The 19,271-nt window shown below is 26.8% G+C and overlaps 4 protein-coding genes across 10 annotated transcripts; 2 read left to right on the top strand and 2 right to left on the bottom strand.

The window, feature by feature from the left end:
• Positions 1 to 64: 64 nt before the first annotated feature.
• LOC122531522 (GPI mannosyltransferase 4) lies at positions 65 to 2,774 on the top strand. Of its 2 annotated transcripts, none has more exons than XM_043659521.1 (4): positions 65 to 658; positions 729 to 1,147; positions 1,219 to 1,757; positions 1,853 to 2,774. In XM_043659521.1, the coding sequence occupies exons 1-4, from the start codon at positions 481 to 483 to the stop codon at positions 2,757 to 2,759; spliced, it is 2,043 nt and encodes a 680-aa protein (XP_043515456.1). In that variant the 5' UTR covers positions 65 to 480; the 3' UTR covers positions 2,760 to 2,774. The 2 variants fall into 2 exon arrangements, with proteins under 2 accessions (XP_043515456.1, XP_043515457.1); XM_043659522.1 differs by having other exon boundaries at positions 67 to 658; positions 747 to 1,147.
• Positions 2,775 to 3,308: 534 nt separating this feature from the next.
• Positions 3,309 to 9,015, bottom strand: LOC122531511 (histone deacetylase 6). Of its 5 annotated transcripts, none has more exons than XM_043659501.1 (19): positions 8,776 to 9,015; positions 8,123 to 8,296; positions 7,640 to 8,062; positions 7,456 to 7,553; positions 7,201 to 7,374; positions 6,923 to 7,115; positions 6,674 to 6,733; positions 6,506 to 6,595; positions 6,311 to 6,417; positions 6,101 to 6,244; positions 5,917 to 6,023; positions 5,671 to 5,840; positions 5,260 to 5,600; positions 5,000 to 5,195; positions 4,775 to 4,904; positions 4,174 to 4,716; positions 3,949 to 4,112; positions 3,573 to 3,860; positions 3,309 to 3,492 (listed from the first exon to the last, which is right to left on the bottom strand). In XM_043659501.1, the coding sequence occupies exons 1-19, from the start codon at positions 8,776 to 8,778 to the stop codon at positions 3,415 to 3,417; spliced, it is 3,483 nt and encodes a 1,160-aa protein (XP_043515436.1). In that variant the 5' UTR covers positions 8,779 to 9,015; the 3' UTR covers positions 3,309 to 3,414. The 5 variants fall into 5 exon arrangements, with proteins under 5 accessions (XP_043515436.1, XP_043515435.1, XP_043515438.1 ...); XM_043659500.1 differs by lacking the exon at positions 6,674 to 6,733 and adding an exon at positions 6,777 to 6,836; XM_043659503.1 differs by lacking the exons at positions 6,674 to 6,733; positions 8,776 to 9,015 and adding exons at positions 6,777 to 6,836; positions 8,621 to 8,744 and having other exon boundaries at positions 8,123 to 8,160.
• Positions 9,016 to 9,032: 17 nt separating this feature from the next.
• On the top strand, positions 9,033 to 12,419 carry LOC122531512 (mitochondrial intermediate peptidase). Its single transcript, XM_043659506.1, has 11 exons — positions 9,033 to 9,123; positions 9,382 to 9,628; positions 9,686 to 9,948; positions 10,034 to 10,220; positions 10,290 to 10,369; positions 10,488 to 10,676; positions 10,784 to 10,925; positions 11,030 to 11,368; positions 11,446 to 11,667; positions 11,740 to 11,970; positions 12,053 to 12,419. Exons 2-11 carry the CDS (start codon positions 9,491 to 9,493, stop codon positions 12,344 to 12,346), a joined length of 2,085 nt encoding a protein of 694 aa, XP_043515441.1. The 5' UTR covers positions 9,033 to 9,123; positions 9,382 to 9,490; the 3' UTR covers positions 12,347 to 12,419.
• A 177-nt stretch (positions 12,420 to 12,596) lies between these two features.
• LOC122531513 (cullin-4B) lies at positions 12,597 to 19,228 on the bottom strand. Of its 2 annotated transcripts, none has more exons than XM_043659507.1 (11): positions 18,658 to 19,228; positions 17,517 to 17,880; positions 17,248 to 17,436; positions 17,029 to 17,175; positions 16,773 to 16,959; positions 16,504 to 16,696; positions 16,138 to 16,439; positions 15,793 to 16,023; positions 15,434 to 15,712; positions 15,207 to 15,359; positions 12,597 to 15,111 (listed from the first exon to the last, which is right to left on the bottom strand). In XM_043659507.1, exons 1-11 carry the CDS (start codon positions 18,959 to 18,961, stop codon positions 15,016 to 15,018), a joined length of 2,445 nt encoding a protein of 814 aa, XP_043515442.1. In that variant the 5' UTR covers positions 18,962 to 19,228; the 3' UTR covers positions 12,597 to 15,015. The 2 variants fall into 2 exon arrangements, with proteins under 2 accessions (XP_043515442.1, XP_043515443.1); XM_043659508.1 differs by having other exon boundaries at positions 18,243 to 18,801.
• Positions 19,229 to 19,271: the final 43 nt, after the last annotated feature.

The raw sequence follows: 19,271 nt of genomic DNA on the forward strand, positions 1-19,271 counted from the left end.
TTTGAATTTTATATCTTCCTCTACATTCGTTATTTAATACTGATAATGAAATCAACTAGAATTTAATTTTCATATCAGTTCCAGTGATATCAGTTATCGAGAAAAAATAAAATTACAGCGTTATTATAATACCGGCTAATAGTAATCAGTATCTTCATACATATGTGCCATATGTATGATTTTAACGATCATAAGCTGTGTTGTATCATTGTACGTCGTTTGTGCTATAATGCAACAACACAGGAGAGCACGTTACGTTTCAATTATATTTCAATTAAATATTATTTGACTGACTAAAAATAATGTGACAGAACAGAAAACATTATTTTACTGAAATATATATTATACATTTTCTCACTGTTAAAAAATGATTAATGTGATAGATCAAAGATTTCTACTTATTTTTTTAACCTTATTAAATTAATATTCCGTGAGAAATTGGTTCTGCTCTTTATTGCATAAAACTATTAACTAACAAAAATGCATTTCAAAAATGAATATCGTAGGTCCATAGATGAATACAAACCTGCTGAACCAATAAAAAGAAAAATGAATCTTTATTGGGCCTTAGTATTCTTAAGAATCATATTAACGCTTATTCCTCAAACGGGATATATTCATCCCGACGAATATTTTCAATCTATCGAAGTTATATCTGGTAAGTAAAATATTCTTACGTAGTAACAGAGATAATCACGATTAATTTGTAATATAAAAAACTTATTGAGGAAATTTTCATTTTGTAGGGGATCATTTTGACATTGATATCAATAAACCATGGGAATTTAATTCAACATTTCCCATAAGAACTGTTTTAATACCACAAATTACTGTTGGTATACCATATTCAATTTTAAAAAGACTTTCACAATATACTGTATTTTATTTGGGTATATCATTGAAATCACCATACTTTCTTGTATTATTCCCACGTTTATTAGTCTGCGCTTTGTCTTTTATATCAGACTACTGTTTATACAAAGTCTGTTACATATATGGTCAAAATTACAAAATAAGACTAATCATTTATGCCAGTTCCTATGTTATGCTTGTTTATGCAACTCATACATTATCAAATACCATTGAACTGGTTCTAACAGCCTTACTGTTATATTATACATCATATTCTATGGCATATTCAGAAAAGGTACAAATATACTATTATGATAGAAATTTATAAATTAGTTTTATATAAAATGATAATATTTATTATTTCAGATAGTTGTTCAAAGTGATTATTTATCAAGTAAATATAATAAAGCAAAAACTGGAGTAGAAAGAGTAAAATACTATAAACTTAAAGCTTCGTTACCCCAACATTCTTTAAATCATTGTATGAAAATTGCAACTATTACTGTGATTGGTATATTTAATAGACCAACATTTATTGCATTTGCATTTGCTCCTATTTTCTTTTGGCTACAAAGAGGTTTAGGTTCAAAAAGTATAGGTTTCGGAGATTTTCATATTCGAATATTCACCTTTATTGCCTGTGGAATACCTATCACTCTTTTTTTTATTTTAGTTGACAGTTTTTATTTTGGTTATTTAACAATGGCAGAAATAGGTAATTTTGATATTAGTATGAATAATTTTGTAGTAACACCACTTAATTTCTTCAGATACAATTCAAATATTAAAAATCTAAAAGATCATGGTTTACATCCTCATTATTTACATTTAATAGTAAATGTACCCCTTTTATATAATGCTCTTGGAGTTATTGGTCTTTGTACATTTGGGAAACTGTTATACAGGTAATTAATAAATAATATGATTTTAAATAAATAATAATATTACACAAAATATTTGAAATATGAACTAATTGATAGAAAATAATCATCATTTACAGTGGTTTAAAGGCACAATGGTTAAATTTGCCACGGATACAAAGCGTTGTTGGTTTAATGACGACATCTTTTATTACACCTATTATATTACTATCAGTATTTCCTCATCAAGAGCCTAGATTTATTATACCAGTATTATTACCTTTAACTTTCTTATATGCTCCAAATATGAGTCAAACACCAGGAGTTGATACTATTGCACGTATTGCAAAAGATAATGAATGCCAAAGTTCATTTACAAGAAATAAGTTGAATAAATTACAAATTTTTTGGTTCATATGTAATATTGTATTAACGTTTTTTTATGGATTTGCTCATCAAGGTGGGGTTCTACCCTTATCATCTCATATAGCAACTGAATTAAAAGCAAAACCAGATCTTACACATATACATTTATTTACATCACATACTTATTCTATACCAACAGCACTTCTACATTTAAGAAATACCAAAAAAACATATGTAAGTAGTGGAAATCATAAATATAAACTGATAAAAGACTTTTATCTTTACGAACAAAATTCAAAATCTATAAGAGATGTATGTAATGTTATTGCCTTGAAACTTCGTGAATGCGAATATAAATATGTTACTAAGAAAGTACCTTATAGATTGTATTATGCTCTTCCTGCCACAGATTTGGAAGAATTTATTTTCATTCAAAATAATATAAATTTATTTAATTATCATATTGTACATAAATTCTATCCGCATGTTACAGTTGAAAAATTACCATTCTCAAAAACTGCTAAAAATATTACGCATTTAACAACTTTGGCTATATTTTCAACGGAAAAATTGATTGAAATTATGAATAACATATTTGAGGCTTTTGAGCAATTTCAATTGTTATTAATACGAATTGAATATTTAGAAGATAATAAATATAAAAATACTTATATATTATGAAAGGAATTATAATTCATATTATATTTTTACTTAATTGTTAAAAAATTAGTGTAATATTTATTTATTTATTATTTAGTCATTATAATAGCTACATCTAGTTACTGCAATAACAAGTTATACATATTTCTTATAATATAAAAATATTTGTAATTATTAGCAGTGAAACATTATTATATTTAAAACTTATGTTAAACAACTTAACATAACCACGAGTTAAGATTCATATAAGATATTTAAAATGTGTATTAATAAAATTTTTTAAAATGAAAATCTATTGTGTGTGTGTATGTGTATGTACATATATATATGTACAAACATTATTTAAATAATTAAATAATTTTGTAAAATTAAATTCGCTTGTACATTACAATCTACAATTTTACTTTTAAAAAATTATTCCTTTCTTAATTTTATTACTTGTTAAATTATTCCTTTGTTAATTTTATTTACTTTCTTAAAATTATTCCTTTCTTAATTTTATTACTTGAATGATTACTATTCTACATAGAAAAATAAAATATATTAGAAGTAGATAGAAACTACAAAATATTTTCAAGTTATGTTAATAATTTATCTAACCACAAAAATCTGTGTTTTACAAATGTTATGAAATACATAATGTTAATTACAAAATTTTGTCAAATACATTTTTATTTCAATTGTCGTTATACGTCCATGGTAATTCCTCATTAAATTTACTTTGATGTACAGCATTACGTGCGGCAAATAATTGCTATAAATATTATCAAACATACTTATACAGATAAGATTGTATTAAAATAAATATTTTCAAAAGAATTTATTGTAACTTACCGGATTATCTATATATGCTTCACATTTGTAGCACCAAACTGATAAATCACTAAAACTTAGAGCCAATGGATGTTCCATTTTTTCAGCATGTATTAAACCATGTTGATTAATATTACGAGCACAATGAACACTATAGCATTGTAAACAAACCCAGTTTTCAATGTTGCTGTTGCAGTCTATACATGGTGTACGTATATCAATTCCTGAAACTGGTACATCCTTAACGCTATTCAAATGTGGACAATCTCGCAATGGTATCACCGCAAACATGTCTCCAGCTATTAATGACTATAAAATTCATAATGAATTCCAATTATAAAAATCATAATTGATTTTAAATAAACATTTATAATATGAAAATTTAAATAGTAATTACATGCAAATTTTCTGAAAAATAATCCTGTAAACTTTTACTATTACTCGTTTGTGCCCTTGCATTTTCATTCTGCTCACCACTACTTCCAGCAGCAGAATTGGTAAAGTTTTCATCAGAATGTCCTTTTTCATCTGGATTTGTGCATTTTTTTGTATAGTTAGAAACTGTGAAAATAATTTTATGTAGAATTTTAATAAAGGCACATATGTTTCTAAACTATTATACCTTCGTCATGAGTATTAATCGTTTGTTGCTTATAAGATGGAATAAGAATCTTCTTTTCTAATTCCTTCAATTCTTCAGAAACGGCTTGCCAGTCTGTGTTACATTTTTTATTTATTATCTGCCGAGTTATAGGTCTTCTCCGCATTTTTTCAGTTTCTATTTCTTCCAGCGCTATCTTAGATTCTGAATGTTTTAAAAGTTCTTCATTGTTTATAACGCGTTCATTTGTCTTTATATGTGGAATTTTAGGCTTAGGAAGTACTCTTTCTTTTGGTAAAGATAAATTAAATGCTAAATTTGGCCAGTATTGTTTTTGTGTTTTTATAACATTATTTATAGTGTGAATAGCGCTTATACATGGAATATGTCCATTTTCTAACATCGGTAAAGGATCACCAAGCAAGGATTTCGTACAAATAGCCATTGCATGCGCGATTGAATTAGTATTATAACCTCCTTCAAGACTAAGAATAACACGACCATTGGCTAAAGAAGATAACCAGTGTGTTAAGTGCCCATACATTTCTGGTGTTACAAAGCAGCCTAAAAGTGAGAAAAATATTTAAACAAATAGAAAACATCCACAAAATTGTATACATACCTCCTAGAGGATCACCAATACATGCATCAAAACCCGCAGAAACTAAAATTAATTCTGGGTTAAACTGATAAGCAATCGGCATTACTATTTGTTGAAATGCTGCTATATATTCTGCATCACCCATTCCTTTCTATATAATACATAAATAATATATGATAATAATTCTGCTTCATTAATATTAACGTATAATATTCATTAATATAACGCATATTTTTTAAGATTAACCTTATTCCATGGTATATTAACAGTAAAACCTTCTCCTGATTGAGAACCAACGTAAGAGTAGTTTGCTCGTTTAGAATTTGGAAAAAAACTGCCATTATCGTAACGATGAACAGATATATATAAAACTTTGGAGTCTTCCTCAAAAATGGATTGAGTTCCATTACCATGATGTACATCCCAATCTATTATCAATACTCTGAAAATTACATTATTTTTTATACTAATGTCACATATTATTAAAAATAAATCAATCATAATACCGTTTTACATGATGAAATTCTATAGCATATCTAGTTGCTACAGCAATATTATTAAAAATACAAAAACCACATGCTATATTCTCCCCAGCATGATGTCCTGGAGGCCTAACAATAGCAACACCAGACTGACTTTCTCCAATTAATACACTATGAACTACTTGTAATAACGATCCAGTTGATACACAGGCACTTGTCCAGGTTTCAGGGTGCAAATAAACTGAATTATAAGTTTTTGCCTGCTTTTGTAAATCCTTTGGTTTTAAAGTTTCTGTATCTTTTATTTTATCGATATATTCTTTTGAATGAACTAACATTAATTCTTCTCGTGTTGCACTTCGTCCCTTTAAGACAATCAATGAAGAAAATATTTCATTTAAAAATTTTAATATTTAAGAAAAAGCTTGAACATACCTCTTGCACATAACACCGATCAAGTAAATTGTACTCTTGATATTTTTTATAAATAAAATTAATACGATCTGGTTTTTCTGGATGATTATCATCTGACATATCACAATGTTTTAACATTCTATCATCGTAAACAATGCATACCTTGTTTGGTGCTTTAGACAAGTTAGTGACTAAACAAAAGATTTATATTTAGTTTATTGTTATATATAGAATTAATTATTACTAACCATTAAATTAGATACCTACACTGTATTAATGTATTTAACTGCTTTTCTATCATTTCTATAACATCTTTATTTTGAATTGGGTAACAATTTCGAGTTTCATATATCTCAGGCTTAATATCAGTTCCTCTAAAATAAATAAATGGTATTTATATATAATTAAAAGCAATAATAAAATTTTTGTTAAAATTATTTTAATTTCTTACTTGAATGTAACTATAGGTAAATATTGATCAGTATTTTCTTCTTTATTATTTGTTGTACTATTAATACTGTATGTATCTTGATACTGATAGCATTTCCAATATGGTTTATGCGCATAAATTGCATTTAAAATTGTATCACGTATACTAAAATCATATTAAATTATGTAATGAATGAATAAAATACTTTATACTAAATATTTTCAGATTTACCTTATTGATGGTAAGGTAAGAGTTTCTAACATAGGACATGGATCACCTAACAAAGTACGTAATGTTAATGCTGCACTTTCTGCTAATGATTTTAAACAATAACCACCCTGTAATGAAAAATATAATGAAAATATATTAAAAATGTTATAAGTACATAGCAAAGATTCAACAATTCAATGAAATTATATTTTATACCTCTAATATAACAGCAACTTTTCCGGAGGCCAAACTCAATAATGATGATAGTAAATGAGCATAACATGCAGGTGTTAGCAACATTTCACCCTGGATATCATAAAATAAAAATGTTAAAATATGTGATTTATTGATATATATAATAATGAATTTATTATATATATCAACCTTTTCGTCTCCAATTCCAGAATCAAATCCAGCCGAGACAATGACGAAATCTGAATTAAACTAAGATAAAAAGAAAATTAATAAATAATATTTATTATTTTACCTCTGGACAGCCCAAAGCTGCATCATAACCAGCTGATACTATTATAAAATCTGGTTGAAACTAGAATAATTAAAATTGATCTATTATAAAACTCTTTGTATTAATACTTCAAGACTCTTACACTACATTGTAATAATGTTATTTACCTCATAGGCCATTGGCAATAAAACCTGTTGAAATATGGCTAAATAATCAGCATTGGTCATACCAGTTTTATTAAGTGGCACGTTAAAAGTGTACCCTTCACCTAAATCATCTCCAACAAAATGAAAATTAGATTCTCTAAGATTTGGCCAAAATTCACCATTTTCATAACGATGAATTGAAAAATAAATTACTCTGTATAAAATTTACAAATAGTAAAATAATTATTCAGAAACATTCAAAGAATATTTATATATATATATATACAATATTTATATACCGTGGATCATTATAAAACATTTGCTGAGTAGCTTGTCCATGATGCACATCCCAATCAACAATTAAAATTTTACTAGCTAAATTGCTACTTAAAACTTTTTCAGCAGCAATAGCAACATTATTAAAGAAACAATATCCACAATATTCTGATTTCATTGCATGATGTCCTGGTGGTCTGAAACACATATGAAAAAATATAATTTCTTAAAAATGTAATTACTTATTCATTCATGTATGGATCATAGAATTACATTACCTTATAATGGCCATACCATTTTGAATTTCTCCTTTACAAATGCTTTCCACTAAATTTATTGTAGAACCCACAGCTAACAAAGACAATTGATAGGTAGACTAGAGCAGTTTTAAATGAATCAATACTTAAATCTAACAATTTAATATATTATTTTGTTTTATATTTGAAATAAATATTTACATACAGGATGTATATAAATGGCATCATATTTCGATGATAATAATTCTAAAGTATCTATATCTGTACATTTGTCAGTGGCTTTCAAAATATCTATCTGTTCTTGGCTGTGCTTCATAAGTATTTCATCCTCTGAAGCTTGTCTTGGTGTGATTAATTTACATCTACTTATTAAACCTAGCTCCTCGCATCTTTGCAAAATTTTTGTCAATCTAGCAGGACATTCTGGATAATTTGGATCCCAAAGGCATTTATGTTCTGTCATTGAATTATCAAATACAATGCCAGTTTCCATTCTCTTTGTGTTATACGCATCAATAGCTTTTTGATATATATCATGTACAAAAATATTGTTCGATTTTTTTTCTTGCAATATACGTTGTTGAGCTGCTTCTCGTTTAGCTGCTAATAAAGCAGCAGATGGACGAACCTAATTAAATAAAGAAAATTATTATGAAATCATTTTTTTTTTTATTAAATTTATACTTACATTAAACGGTTTTGCAGATTTTTTAGGCCTCTCTTTATCTGTTACAGACATTGTATTTTTAATATTTTTAGTGTTTATCTTTTCTGAATCCTTTATTGTTTTTATTAACTCAATTTCACTGTCTGCCAATTGTTTAACAGCAGTGAGTAAATTTTTGCATGTCATAGAATCAGACTATCAGAGAACCCAAAAATGGAATTAATTTTACAGATTACCAGAAAAAAGATAAAAAAGAATAAATTTCAAATAAATCTATATCTTCACTTTATTTTATATCATAGAATAAAACATAGAATTTCAATTGTACTTCAAAAGTAGCTTTAATTGTACAATAATGTTATTAGGAGTAAGATAGCATACTAAAAGATAACAAAAAAGATTCAAAGGGATAAAATTTCAATTCAAAATACTATGCACACGAATAACGTAAAAGCAAATAACATAATTAAAAACATCATACACGCGCATACTTATTTATTAAATTACAAAAAGTATTACGGAGAAAATTAAACATCAAATAACGCATATCCTTGTATAGCTATTTGTACCCCTTCCACTCGAGCGTATTGTCGCGCACAGAAATCCTATTACGTTCATTTCATTCAAACAATCAACGATAACGAATGCATATGATTATAGAAGTTTCCTCTCACCATTTGTGCTTTTAAGTAACCTCTAAACTTTTAGTGAAAAATTGAACTCTAACAGACAATTTCTATAAACGGATCATGATCGAATACTAAAAATTTCGACTTTTTTCATAAATAAGATTTATTTTATGAATCAAATATCCTCATTGCGAAGGCACAGTTGCCCGGAATTTTTTTTATTTTTCACTTTCAATTTTATCCCTGTACTATTCCAAGGAAGACCTAAAACACCAGTTGTAACTACAAGCTAACAACCGCAATGATGTGATGCCATCACTTAGTCAAAAATAGAATCACGATTTCTCAGACTGTCAATATTGTATTAAATATTAAATACATGATATAATCATTGTATGTGTAACCTCTCGTATCTGTATTACTTTCTTTTTCTAGTAGAGATTCAATTCCAAACTTATTTCATTTTAAATTTTTGTATCATTTTATCAAACATAAACACAGTATAATACAACTAAATTAGTACTAATGGTTATTTGCGAAAACGAGATTATAATAATTTTTGAATAATAATTTTCTTCGTTCTTTTTTACATTAACATATTATTCTCTATTACTTGAATAAATATTTTGATTCTATGTTTTATCATTACAGCATGCAAATTGATATCTAAGTATCGATTGCATGAATGTCTCAATTTTTAGAATTTTTGAATGAACATTATAATTTCTGTTAGTACAAGTTACTTAGCAGATTATAAAAAATGATTCAAATATTGAGAAAGCAATTTTCAAGAAACTATAAAAGACACAGGAATGTTAATACGTGGTCATCTCTGGCAACAGCGTTCAATTCCATTAGTAAAGAAAAATATGGTTTTGATTTTTTGAAAAAAGAAACTGTGAGTATTTATTTTTCTAAAATGTACTAAGTGCTAAACTTCTTCTGTATTTTGCAGGGATTGTTTGGAATATCTGAATTAAAAACATCAGAAGGATTTAATATTTTAAAAGATCAAGCAATAAATCAGACAAATGCACTTATAGCAGAATCTACAAGTCAAAATAGAAAACGAAAAATGGTAGAAATTTTTGATGATATGTCTGATACATTATGTAAAGTTGCAGATTTAGCAGAGTTCATTAGAATTGCGCATCCAGAAAAACAATTTGTTGCAGCTGCAGAAGATACTTGCCTGTGTGTTAGTGGTATTGTAGAAAAGTAACTATCTTTTCATAAAAATTATATAGTAATATTTGTATTATCTTCAAATGATAATGTAAAACTCATTGGAAAATTTTTTCAGATTAAATACTCATCGTGAATTATACAATGCATTAAAGCATGTTGTATGTAATGGAGATATCCAAGAAACATCTCTGGTGGATAAACATGTTGCAACATTATTCTTATCTGATTTTGAATTATGTGCTATTCATTTACCAGAATCTATAAGAGAAAAAGTTGTACAGTTGAATTACTACATATTACAAGTATATGTTATAATATTGTATTACATTTTATTTATGAATTTGTTATATAACTATATTTTTTGTACATAGGTAGGCCAAAAGTTCATGACAGGTACTAATAATGCAAGAATAGTAGATGCTAATATTGTTTCATCTAATGTAAGGCATTAGTAAGTATTACAGTTGAATAACTTTAAATAACATATTTCTTAATATTTTTCTATTTTTAAAATACATATTTCTTTTAATCTGAAAATATTTGAAATTTCTTTTTAAATTTTTTCACAGTTTCACACAAAAGGATAATAAAATACATGTTCAAGGACTATATGTAGATTCTCCTAATCATCTCCTTAGAGAAACAGCATATCGTATATTTTTATATCCTGATGAAGAACAAGAATATCTTTTACAAGAACTTCTAAATTCTAGACACATTTTGGCTGAACTCTGTGGTTTTTCATCTTATGCTCACCGGTAGGTTTAAATTTGTTGATAAAAATGAAATTAATTAAAATTATATATTATTTATATATAGCTGACATTAGCTATATTTGTATGTATTAAAAGTAAATAATTTATAGAGCTGTTAAAGGAAGTACTGTAGAAAGACCTGAAGTAATATACGAATTTCTTAATATTCTAAATGATAATTTAAAACTTAAAGCAATGCAAGATTTTAACGAAATGCAAAAAATGAAAGATGCTGAATCGCCTGTAAAACAGGTTTACTAAATTTATTAAATGAATTATAAAAATATGTTATTTATTTATTAAATTATAAAATTATATTATTTGTGTTTTTCTACATTTTTATTTTTCATGTGTAGAAAATAATGCCATGGGATACAGCTTATTTTACGGCGAAAGCAAAACGAAATTGGTTAAATATGTCCATTAGTGAATTTGCGCCATATTTTTCACTTGGTGCTTGTATGGATGGCATTAACATATTGATACAAGCATTATATGGTATTCGATTGGAGTATGTACAAGTTTTATCTGGTGAAGTTTGGGCAAATAATGTACATAAGATTGCCGTGGTAGATGAAAATGAAAAGATTTTGGGTTATATATACTGTGATTTCTTTGAAAGAGAAGGAAAACCTAATCAAGACTGTCACTTTACCATTAGAGGTGGAAGGCTATTACCAGATGGATCATATCAAGTATAATTTTAATAAATAAGAAATATATAAAATATATTTAACAAAATTTTAATTACTATTCAAATATTCAATTTCAGAATCCTATAGTAGTATTAATGTTATCATTGCCAGTTTCAACATGGTCTAAACCATGTCTACTTAGTCCTGCCTCTGTTGAAAATTTATTCCACGAGATGGGTCATGCATTACATTCTATGCTAGGTAGAACAAAATATCAGCATGTAACTGGAACCAGATGCAGCACAGATTTTGCAGAGGTCCCAAGTGTTTTAATGGAATATTTTGCAACTGATCCAAGAGTGAATTACTATTTTTACAACTTAATTATTAAATAAATTTTATTTTATTAATCGTATAATACGTATTATTAGGTTGTGTCCACATTTGCTAAACATTTCCAATCTTTGGAGCAAATACCAATAACATTATTAGATAAATTATATGCCTCAAAGAACATATTTTGTGCTTCTGAATTACAAAATCAAATATATTATAGCATGTTAGACCAAGTTTATCACAATACCAAACTAAAAAAACCATCGACCGAAATTTTGAAAGAAATACAGGGAAAATATTATGAGCTTCCTTATGTTGAAAATACAGTATGTATTCTGTCATTTTTGATTTTTATAAAAGGATTTTTATTACACTATATTTTTATTATACTATAAATTTTATTTGCAGGCATGGCAATTAAGATTTTCTCATCTGGTTGGATATGGTGCGAAATATTATTCTTATTTAGTATCTCGAGCAATTGCTTCTTGGATATGGCAAACATATTTTCAAGCAGATCCTTTCAGTCGAACAGCAGGTGATCGATATCGAAAAGAATGTTTAGCACATGGAGGTGGGAAACCACCTTCTAAATTAGTATCTGACTTCTTGAACAAAGATGCTAATGCTAGCAACTTCGCGAAATCTTTACTTTATGAAATCGATATGAAAATGGAAAATGTAGAAAAATTAAGGGGATAAAAAACCGTTCAAAAGGTATTTAGAAAAATATCTTTTTAGAAATATAAAATATTTATAAAATATTTTTATAAGAGTAGAGAAAAATTTTATAGTAAGATATTTAAGATATTTAAAATAATATCTAAAATAAATATTGTAAATATATGTCATTTCAATCATAATTGTAAAAATATAAATTTTATAATCCAATATTTTATCTTATAAATAAAATGTAAATAATTATGATTAATGTATCATGTAAAAAACATAATTTGAGTTTTTTCTTTTATTTTATTACAAGTATGGAATCTCTTACCCTATTTACAATCTTGGTAAATCTACGAACGATTACACAAAAATAAGTTCTTCAATGTGATACAGAGGAAACGCAGTATAAGGTAATTTATGAGAAGATACAATATTTATATAATTTATCGTTGAATTGTATTCTAAATGGCGCAAAAAGCCTTTCAGAATTTTATTTAAAAAAGAATAGAATAAAATAAGAAAATTCTAACATAAGAATATTATTTTTTTCTACTCTGTTTTTTAAAATGGCTTCCAGTAGGGATTTACCATGTACTGCGTTTAAGATGGTTTTAATTTATATTAAAACTTTCCATCGGGACTTCCATTAAAATTAGCTAAAGATTCATTAATCAACATCCTTTTTTTCCATGTTCATACAAAATTCTATTAATAAGCTATTTCGTAATCACATCGACATAAAATGACTAAACAAGTCACTGAATAATCAAAATCTTATCGATTCTATTAATAATAATAATAATAATAATAATATAATAATAATAATAATAATATCTATATCTATATATATATATATATATATATATATATATATATACATACATATTTTTTAATCGACCTCTACATTACGAAATTCTGTTTACTTTTTTTCTGGAAGTGTTTTCTTATATAGTTTACGGAATATAACTAGATATTTGTATTCACAAAAAAGCGCTGGACCTTTTTTTTTTACAATAATCACTGTCTTTCTTTTTAAATTAGACTAAAAGAGACAGTAAGAAATTCTGTATTCGATTTAATATAGTTACAGTAATTTCATTTATATTTTACCTTTCTAGAAATTTTATTTTGCACAGCATTTACATTAATTATAAATTATTTCTTTAACAATCATTTGTGAAATAACCTTGTAATACAGAGTTATACAAAATTATAAAGAATTATAATTAATTTACAACGAAATGTATATTGGAATCATAAATAAATTATTAGGAGCACAACATATGTTTCTTCAGATTTCTGATACTTTTCATAGAGCATAATTACAGCGCAGTACAATATTGAAATATATAAATTTAAAAAATTTATTTTAAATAAAATTATTAAAACTTCATAATTTTAATTAGCTTCGACTTTACGATACAAGTGAAACAAATTCATAATTAATCAAGAGTAAATTTGTATCACTAATTTTTAATTTGAATACAAAGATAGAAGATAAAAGATATATACAACTTTAAACCTGTACTTTATTAAACTATGATTCACTCAAAGGATATGCAAAAAGTAATTAAGTATCATATTATTTGTATTCATGTTTAAGTAGTAATTTTATAGTAAAAATTGTAAAGCTAATGGCAGAGCATTTATCATTTTACAGTAATATGAAACACTTTTTACTGTTTACACTTTATATTATATAAACAAGCAAAATTATTTATTGATACAGAAAATTGTTTTAAATAAAATACTAGTTCTAATACATAGTTTATAAATAAAATAAAATAAAATTCATTTGAAAAGTGTTTCATATTACATATTATCAAATTTATTGTGTGTGTGTGTGTGTGTGTATATATATATATATATATTGCTTTCCTATTGTTTTGACAAAAATGGACATCATTTGTACAAATTGTGTAATTTCTCTTATTCATAAACTCTGTATTATAAGGTAATGTACAAAAATTTGTTATAGAAATTCATAATATTATGTCCTTAATAAGATTTTTTCAAATATTTTGGCGTTCATTTTTTCAATATGCACATACCATAGTGTCTTATATTTTTCTTTTCAACATTTCTAAAATTCGGTAATGAAGTATTTTTTCATATAGTGAATATATTCAATACACGAACCTTTATTTTATAATGCAGTTCCACTTGTTCAAAATTATTTCAATGATCAGTAGGTTCAACATTCATAGCACATTATCTTCTATTTTCTGTAAATAACGCATTCCTGTTCACTTTCAATCATCGCTTCTTTTTTTAATTCTTAGAATATTCTTATTATGTTATCTTCTTAAATCCATATGCTGTGAAAAATTGTTCTGCATAAAAAATTCTTGATATATTTTTTAAATGCTGTATCATTTAAGGTATTTTGCACATGGTCCTTTTTTAGCGAAATTCAGAAACAAAACAATAACAACGATAAAGCACTATTTGAAAAAAGATCTTAATTGTTCAGTATTCATTACGCACTATAAAACCTGAATTAATAGTGTCCACTCTAAATTTTTTAATCAACTGACCACATGATGCAATATTGTACCAACAGTCAATCAGTTTTAAGTTTTCCATTTTTTTCTTATTTAACATGTCACATTCACAATAGGCAAACACCAAAACAAATTGGTTTTTTTGCTATGAAACACAGTGACCATCCAGTCTAATATGACTTTGGCATTTGGTTCAGGTTATGCAACGTAATTGTATTCATTTGCATTATCTTTATCTCGTTCCATGTAATCCCTATCTATTAAAGATTCAATTCTCTTTTTTAAATCTGCAGGCTGAAAACAATTTCCTATATGTAATTATATGTCCTTCAAATATTTAAATTTTAATTTAATATTATTTTAAATTATTTTATAAATCAATGATATACCTTTACAGGAAATTTTAGCTGATTGTATAATTCACTAATCAACAAATTGTGTGAAAGTGTTTTTCTCATTTTCATAATTCTAACAATAGCTGCATCTATCTGATACTGTCTATCCTGATATACTCTTTCCTCTGTAGCTTTTTGTTCCTCATTCTAAAAAAATTAATAAATGATATATTTTAAAAATCAACATTATACAAAAAAATATTTAAGGAATTATTCTATACCGTTTCTTTCATTTGAATTTGATTTATTTTAATTCTGAATAATTTATTTGTAAAATCTGCATTAAAAACAAATCTATCATTATCTGCAACATCTCTTCCCCTTGGATTTTTTTGTAATACTCTTGCTTTTCCACAAGCTAAAGATTGTAAAGTTCTTCTAAGTTCACCATCTTCTATATTTGTTGCTGCTTTTATATCCTCCAGAGACAAGTTATCGGCATCATTAAATAAAATTAATACTAATGCTTGAAATAATGAAACTTGAAGTTCTTTATTACCCTATTTTGAAAATATTTTTATGGAATACTATATTTAATGCAACTATTTAAGATAAATTTATTATAATATTGTAATAATACCTGATTAAACCAAGCTTTTAATACACAGTGTCCTAAAGTAGGTTGCCATTGCAATTTTCTACCACTATGCTTTCCCAAATAAAATTTATTAAATACATCTTGATATTGAACCATTTCTGGCGGTAATGTTACTTCCATTACAGGATATGTCGGCCAATAACCCATTGTAAGTATTGAAACAGTTAAATCCAAATTACTAGCAGATAATTCACTTTGCAAATTCCCTGCATACTAATTCATAGCATAAAATTTTATAATTATTTATAATTTTATAATAATTAACGTATAGATAAAATTTGTATTTCAAGTTAAAAATATATTATTAAATATAAATACAATACTTACCTGTTTAAAAGCAATATTTATATCTTTACTAAGTTCCATATCTTTGAACATTCCTTCCAATTTACTGGTAAAACCACCACCACATTCTTGTTTCAATTTGGATAACATGGATTTTTCAGCATCAACAGAAGCTGATTTTCCAACTAATAAACGTTTAGCCAAATCTTTTTTATAAAATGCCTCAAACACATCTTTTCCATGTATAAATCTAAATAATACCATGATTTTATCTAATAATCTCTCTAATTCTTCTTCCGTCGCTTCTTTATTGCCCGCCCTTAACTTGCAATCAACGAATTTCGCTGCAAATACACAAGTAGTTAATACACAAATATCAATGTTATTATTTTAAGAAAGCTCTATTACCTATTAATTCAGCAGGTTTGTTTGCACGTTGGTTAATAAAGGCTTCAAAAGCTTCTTTTAAACTGTTCGCAAACTTTTCGTTTTTATGAAAACATGTGTTAACTATATTATCCATCTTATCTTTAAAGTCTAAAAGTTCTTGAACCATAGTTTTATCTTTCTCAGGGTCTATAACTATAGTTTTACCCTTTTTCTGTGAAAAAAAAAACAAAAAATGTATCTACTTGATTTGGTTTTAGAATAACATTCTTTAAGAAAACTTAAAATACCTTAATATAAGAATTAAAATTTAGACAAAGTTCTACAAGGCCGTTTTTCACTCGACTATATAAATTATAAAGTAAAGATAAATCATTAATTCTATTTTCATCCAGCAAACCACTTAATCCTTTTTGTAAAATGCTAGTAATATGTTCAGATAATAACTGCTTTTCCACTGTGTGTATCAATGACCACCTGTAACAAATTAATAACGATATTATAGTTACAATATCAAATGTCAATATGTACAAACTAAATATTTACTTTGTTGATGCATCGAGATAATGTAACAAACGTTCATTTTCCTCTTGAAGCCGTTTATCCACGTGTGCTAAGTACTCAGGAACATCATGTTCATTCATTAATCGTTGACCTTCAGCGGCATATAATCTTTCAGTGGCAACCAAAAATCTATCAAAAACAAAATTTAATGAGAGATACAAATTATTTCAATTTGTACTAATATTTAATAGAGATTCATACTTAGTTTCAAAGGCATCTTGGTAAATTTGTAGATCTGATAACATTCGTAACAATGATTTAAGAAGTGTCCTATCCACTGTATCACCTTGACGCTCTTTTTCAATAAGCATAAGTAATCCTTCCACTGTACGTGTTTGAACTAAATTATTTAGAACGATATATACTCTAAACAAATGTAAGCCCATATCCCTAAAATAATGTAAATACTGAGCAAATTGCATAAAGAATGTTTTTAATACTTTTAATGTTTTAAAAATTTTTAAACATACCAAATAGATAAAATACTTGGATTTTGTAATACATATGTTCTATCCAAATATAGAAAAATACTTCTAATCATAATCATTTGCCTACAATGTGATTGCCAACATTCATTCATTTTTTTTAAGAATATATGCCTGTCCATTGATTCTGCTAAAAACTGTTCTATATTTGCTTGCACATGAGCTTCTGTTAACCTTGTTAACTTTGTATATAATGTAGATGCCATTTTATGATTACACATATTTTCTACTGCCTGATAAAGCTCTTCTAACGAATAACGGATACTCTTACTGGTTTGTATTGCAATTACAGCTTCTTGTAATTTTTCCCATGTTTGTTCTTGATAATTTTCTGGCAATTTTGGTTTATCTACAGAAAATATATAATTTTTTAAATATTTATACTTATTACTATTTTTATGACTATTATTTTCAGAAAAGTTTATATATATACTATATTAATATATAATAATTTATATACATATAATTCTCTTTAATATACTTTGATGATATTCTATAATAAAATTAATAACTATAATATTAATAAATTTTATATGTAGTTGGTCACATATACAGTGAGATTAATAGTAGAGAAATATTCAATTCAAATCAATATATTTATCAAATTAATATATTTTTTATAATTATTGTGAGCTAATAGGTTTATTTTTGGCATTCCTTTTTTAAAATAATTTATTGTAGAAAGAGAAAATAAAATCAAACTATAATTACATTCTCAAATAACGCTATTCTATCATTGTTGAAATAGTTCATTCATTATTTTTAATTAATCTATAATAAAATTAAAGACGTATATATACGAATTGATATTTTTGATTAATTACACGATCATTGTCTGATAAATGCATAAGAAGCAAATAATACGTCTTTTAAAGATATTTATCCAGTTTGGTTTTTCATGATGTCAAGTTAGGTTATGTTAGCTTGGTTTTATTAATCGCATTTATGACTAATTCGGCCTTGGCTAAGGAACACGGGGGGAAAGAGTGTTACAAAAGTACTGAAGTCGTATTAAAAATAATGTTGCAATTCACGAAGGCACATTGCCAACCATAAATTACACCACGAATCTTCACGAATGGTAGCAGCTGATTTTGAGGTTAGGTAGTCCCATGGTCTTGCTTACTTTTGAAGTTTTTGATGACGAGCTTTCTAGCTGTGCCAGGTTTTGCACTTGCCAAACTTGGTGAAATCTTGTTGACGCCGTTTGGATTTCCAACGGTTAAAGCCGAGAAATTGGCTCTCTTTTGAGTATCAGTTGTGGTTGCAGCTGTGTCCGTCATGTTTTCAATCTCGTTGATCTCAGTGACCGCAACGGCGGACAGCTTGCTGCGTTTTGCAGCACCAAAGTTTAATACCGCTGCGTGATCAGCGGCCGTCCTCTTCACTTGTGCTGTGGCTAGAACCTGAGTCCCCCCGAGCCTAGACATATGCGTGCATCACTCGGCCACCGGCCCTCAGCACACGGAAAACACAGTTTTCCACTGAAAAACTGAAAGAATTCTCCCTCTTCGTTCTACCTCTTTATCCCTCTGTTCGACAAGCGGAAAAACTTATTTATCTCAAACCTTGCTTCTGACGAAACTCACGAACAATTGGTAATCTGTGCACATGCGCGATACATTTAAGCAGCGCTCTTCAGGCGTTTGCCGCGCAGTTTTAACCATTACAATTTCCTTCATACTTTTTCACATATATTTTATTGCATATATTCACATTTTTGTTCTTTTTTCGGAAGAA

This window comes from Frieseomelitta varia, unplaced genomic scaffold (assembly GCF_011392965.1).
Source record: "Frieseomelitta varia isolate USP_RPSP 00005682 unplaced genomic scaffold, Fvar_1.2 scaffold_404, whole genome shotgun sequence".
Classification (NCBI taxonomy): Eukaryota; Metazoa; Arthropoda; class Insecta; order Hymenoptera; family Apidae; genus Frieseomelitta; species Frieseomelitta varia.